The 5,623-nt window shown below is 50.6% G+C and overlaps 1 protein-coding gene across 1 annotated transcript in view; it reads left to right on the top strand.

The window, feature by feature from the left end:
• The window catches only part of LOC106816798 (CD109 antigen-like), a gene marked incomplete in the record, with an annotated part of 42,845 nt that overhangs the window by 29,473 nt on the left and 7,749 nt on the right, over positions 1-5,623 (top strand). Inside the window, 1 exon segment of the mRNA XM_014821419.1 lies at positions 2,681-2,894. Within this exon segment, the coding sequence (XP_014676905.1) occupies positions 2,681-2,894 (214 nt within the window).

The raw sequence follows: 5,623 nt of genomic DNA on the forward strand, positions 1-5,623 counted from the left end.
TATATATACATAGCGTAGTATATAGTAAGTGGCTTACTAATACGGTACTCTTCGCACTTGCACATGATACGCCCATCTAACCCTGATATTACTCCGGTGTCTGGGCCATGATTCTCTCTCGACCAGAGGCGTGAACTCGTTGATATCACAGATTTTGCTTTGGCAAGCAAAAGAAACACCGCATCCCACTGAACGTCGTATCTGACATGATCGCCACATTGATTACGTGTTCCTGCTGTTACTCGCAAGCTAGCGTGATGCTTCACCTGCTTAGACGGATTCCTGGTCGCTATTATGAAGAAAAAATTACGAGAATCAAGTTTTGCTGCGCTCTCTGCTGAAAGGAGGCAGCACTCAGAAAGCCAGCCTATTCTATAAACCGAGTGTACGCATTGTTATTGTTTCCAAGTGTGTCACTCGCGTGTACACTAAGTACAGAAATCATGGAACAGCTCTAGCTCTACAGCCACAGCGAATGTGCCTGTCATACTAGTATAAACAACATCACGCTGCCGTTGGATTAAAATTAATACAGCTTCGCTAGATAGGTATATATATAGTTATGCACTACGCTGCTGTACGCTAACGATGCCTTAGTAAACAAGCGATGCGACCTACCACAACTTTTCTAATTATACAATTAACCAGACCTACTCACCAGTCAGTGCAATATTACCTGAACCACCCGACAGCCAAAGCAGTCTGAGCGAGATAGCCACGCCCCTTGGATACTGTTGCTATGTCAATGTTAGCCCTACGTGTTTTCCACGCGCGAACCCCTCATTTTCGTCTCGCCGCACTTCGTCACTCAGCAGCGTTTTTAGCACTGCCCCATTCGGGACGCTGATTGGCTAGAGCTACCTGTTAATTAACCAGTCCGGGCGGATAGGGTGAAGTGACGAGCGATGCCCGCCCGTGACGTTTCAGGTAAGAGGCGACCATATTCGACCGCGCGGTCTGGAGGCGGCAGGGGTGGTGGCGGCAGTGGTGGTGGTGGCGGCGGCCTCTTGTTCGACTCACATCAAGGCGCTCCGGTGGCTCCAGGGACGTCGCCATCCGTAAAGCCAGAGCCTGTGCGCAAAGACTTCCCCGAAACCTGGCTGTGGATCAACAGCAGTGCTGGGTCGGCAACTATGCGCTGCTTTTTTATACTCATGCTCGCCTGTAGATGGCGCTGTGGCTAGCATTGTCTCTCGTTGTTCGCTAACTAATCGGCTCGGCTGTTTCTGCTCTTTTGCGTTTTCTGTGGCGCCGTATGTCTTCATTACTCGTAACAGACTGTTGTCATACATACACCTACCGTGTGCGTGCGCTATGCGTGCGTGTATGCGTGCGCAATGCGCAGATCCTTACCTTTATAATATCGTTATACTCATTCTTCAAACTTGCCCTTTGTCTTCCATGTGATTCTTACTCTTGCAACGGGAGAGCTGCGAATATCGATGGGGCGGTCACTTAGCTGGCGGCTAGGTCGCTTATGCGTGAGAGCGTTCCGGAGTTACCTCACTCCTCCAACTATCTAACGCTGATTTAATCAGCTGAATCGAATAGGATCGAGTCAACGCACAAATGCCGCAACCTGACCTCATAGGAATATATATACATACATGTGTTTGTGTGTGTGCGTTATTGCGTGTGCGTACCTACGTCGTGTGCGTGCGAGCTCGTGTGTTGTGCGTATACGTGTCGCGTTGTGCGTTGTGCGTGTGCCGTGTGCGTCGGCGGTGTGCCGGTCGCGCCGTGCGCCGTGTCGGCGTGTGTGTGTGTGTGTGTGCGCGCACCGCACTGTATGTGTGTGTGTGTCGCCGCGCGCGCAGGTGTGTGTGTTGATGTGCCGCGATGTGTGTGTGTGTGTAGGTGTCGTGTGTTGTTGTTGTGGCGCCGCGCTGTGTGTGTTGTGTGCGCGCGTGTGTGTTCGCGTGCGTATGCTGGTGTGTGTGTGTGTGGTGCGCGCCGCGGCGTCGTGATGTGTTGTGTGCGTGTGCATGTGCTGCTGTGCGTGCGTGCGCCGTGTGTCGCGCGTGTGTGAAGCGTGTGGTGTGTGTGACGTGTGTCGTGTGTGTGTGTCGGGGGTGTGTCGTGTGTTTGTGTTGTGCGTGTGTGCTCGACTGTGTGTGCTCACGTACCGTGGGTCGTGTACTCGCTGCCGTGTGTGTGTGTGTCGTGTGTTGGTGTGTGTGTGTGTGTGTGTGGTGTGTGTCGTGTGTGTGTGCTGTGTGTGTGCGTGTTTGTGTCGTGTGTGTGTGTGTGAAAAAAGCTCAACTGTCGCGTTATCACGTCAATCATTCCCCAACACGTCATAACGTTGAGCACAGATTTCTACTGCCACTGCCGCTGGCAAACACATGTAGTAGTGACGAAGTGAGAACGGACAGTGACATCAGACTGAGCAGTGACGTCATTAGAGGTAGTGACGTCAGGCGACGAATTGATGTAAGACTGAGCAATGACGCTATTCCGAGCAGGGGGGAAGACAGACCATGCAGTGACGCGTATAACTCCGAACCACGTGTAACGCGCACGACCATGACGCTGCATGACGCGCCCACGCATCACGTGACGCCATGAAGTGTCACGTGACAGGATAAGGTGTCACGTGGCAGCGTGTGACGTCACGTGCGCTGCTAGAGACTCCGTCGCAGCGCGTTCGACTGCTACATATGCTGCCGCTCACTTGCAGTGCCGGAGCCGTATGACTACACGCAGCGTGTGCGGTTCAACGCTTCCGGCGGGGTAGTCGGTACCACCCTGCGGCCGGCGCCGACGTTTGCCACGAGCACGACGCGTGGCTCGCCGACGTCACGTCCGCCGGCCGGAAGTGCCGGGCGCAGAAAGGCGGAGCGCGTCAGGTCCAAGTTCCCAGAGACGTGGCTGTGGACGAACAGCACTGCAGGGTGCGGCTCCAAGGCGGGGCGGGGCGGGGTGGGGTGGGGCAGGGTGGGGCGGGGCGGGGCGGGGCGAGGCAAGGTGGGGCGGGGCAGGGTCTCAATAATCCAATCGCGACACGCGCTAACAGTATAGCTGTACTAACGCCTACACTAATAGTCTTACGCACCATATACCCGCCTACGCCCTAGCTGTGTATATTAGCCGTGTGTAAGACATAGGAAGATAATAGCATAGTATATAGGTATACATGTATTCGTTGCACAAGTTTTTGCACCCACGTTTCACAAACACGTCGATATGTTTTGTAAGACCGGCGAGCTGTTGGGATCTTTGACACCGACAATCCTCCGTCTCTCACCTCCTCACTGGAACTCACTATGCTGCTTATGTACACGTAATGTTTACAATAAGCCCACATCAGCCATGGTTATCAGCATACCCCACCCTACTTTGTCATGGGCTGGACTGTTGCACGTCTCCTGGTCTCGCTTATATGCGTGTTCAAGCGTCGATAGGGTTGCGTCCGTTTGAGACAGACACACAGCCTTGCGGGTGGTCAATTGAATACTGCTTCGATAGTGATAGCTATGGGATGCCACCTACTGGCATCATGTTGGAGTTATTTTTCGTGGTTTGTTGGTCTCATAATTCGGTCATCGTCGTCGTCATCGTCGTCGTTATCGTTGCCGTCATTGTCGTAGTTATCGTCGTCGTCAGCGTCGTCGTCATCGCCGCCTCCATCGTTGCCGTCATCGTCATCATCGTCGTCGTTATCATTGTCGTCGAGGTGGCAGCGGCAACGTTGGCGATTGCATTCATTGTTCATGATATATCAAGAGAAGAGACTGGAGTAGAGACATGAGTAGGCTTTTTTTGCTTAGCTACGAACATACAAGGCGTATATATTAAAGGTTTCCAGGTCAATTAAGCTCTCCGTCTTAGCAAGATAACCACGGACCCGGGATATTACTGCTAGGGTTGCGATGCCAAACCAGTTCATACGTGGTATTCACACACACACGACAAATTGTCGGCTTCGTAGTACTTCGCTGCAACGCATTATTTTCAGAACGTAATATCGCAACGATGATTGGCCAGAGCTGCTCAATGACGCCAGCGAATAGGTTAATTTCCAGATTTTTTTAGGATGCAGAACAATAGGATACGTACCGTGATAGGGTTCAGAAGCTCATTTCTTCTGGTGGCGAGTGGTTTGAATTATTCGATCTAGAAGCATTTGCTGGAATTTCCAATGATGGCTGAACATTAGCAGGCGGAGGTGGCATACTGGGCCCCACATGAGCCACAGGAGGACAAACATTACAACAAGAAATGTCTCTAAAAGATAGTCCTTTCAGATTTCGGTAAACTGAGGGCCTATAGCTAATTACTGAAAGATGGTCGCGCGCCCGCTCGCGTGATTTTTTTTCCTAGGTCAATCAAGAACATAGGGCTCTAGTGAGCGCTGCTATTGGTTGAGCTTGTTTTGTCGCTCAATGACATCACAGTATCGTCATATTCATAGCACATCCAAAATGCATAATTCCACTATACCTCGATAGCCGAGCGAGTACAGCACGCAATTCAAGTCTGAAAGGTCATTGGATCGAATTCCATCCGTTTTTTAATTATTTTCCTGTTTCTGTATTTTTCTATCTTTATCCGTTTAACAATTTTTTTCCAATTAACGCAAATATTTACATGATTTATTTACAACAATTTAATAACACCATATAATTTTTACAACAATTAAAAATTTTATTTGTTATATTTTTTTTTAAATAGGGTTTGGGTTAGGGTTAGGGTCACAATGCAGTGAATGCAGTTCGAACAACAGGAGTTTGAGGCACGTGATTTGTATCAACCAATGGCAGCGCTCACTAGAGCCCTATGTTCTTGATTGACCTAGGAAAAAAAATCATGTCGCACGCTCGATGTGGCCGCAGCGCCGGCCGCCTACACCGTAGATGCGCAGCGATCGCGTCCGGTGCTGACGCCGACCAGCCTGTCCAGCAGCAGCAGCAGCAGTCATCGCAGTTGCCGAAGCGGCCGCAAGTCGCGGCGGCGGTTCGCAAGGAATTTCCGGAGACGTGGCTCTGGACCAACATATCTGCAGGGTACAACGACTGCTGACCTCTTGACCCCGTGACGTATCTCGTGACGTATCTCGTGACGTTTCTCCTGATTAACAACCTCTTCGCGTGCGTCTCTGAGTAGTCGCACGAGGGGTGCAAGGTCGTGTTCGAGGTCAACTCAGGGTATATCTATCGGTGTATCTGTCTGCCAATTTACCTATCCGTCTGAACCACCCAACCCGTTCAATATTGTTATTACGTCGGTCAAGCTCAGCCTCGTTATACGTGTTTTTTCACGCACGTGCACCAAATTGTCGACGTTGCCGGCACTTTAGAATGCGCCTATCGCAACGCTGATTTAGCAGAACTACCTGTCAATCACTCCAGGCGGATAGGTCAAATCAATAACATCGATCACAAGGCAAGACGTCAGATAGAACTATCGCGGCTTCACCTTGTGTTTCATGATTGCATCGATCACACTCAAAACATCTTCACTCTTCTAGAAGTGACGAGCAATGTTGCTGCTAGCCGTCGCTAGCTCTTAACATGTCTCTCTCCCTACACCTCACAACTGCAAACGGCAAGCGGCTACATGTGTGTGCGCAGCATCTAGACAGTTCCATCGGAGCCTATTCTATTATAGTTTACTGATATAT

This window comes from Priapulus caudatus, unplaced genomic scaffold (assembly GCF_000485595.1).
Source record: "Priapulus caudatus unplaced genomic scaffold, Priapulus_caudatus-5.0.1 Scaffold1490, whole genome shotgun sequence".
Lineage (NCBI taxonomy): Eukaryota > Metazoa > Priapulida > Priapulimorpha > Priapulimorphida > Priapulidae > Priapulus > Priapulus caudatus.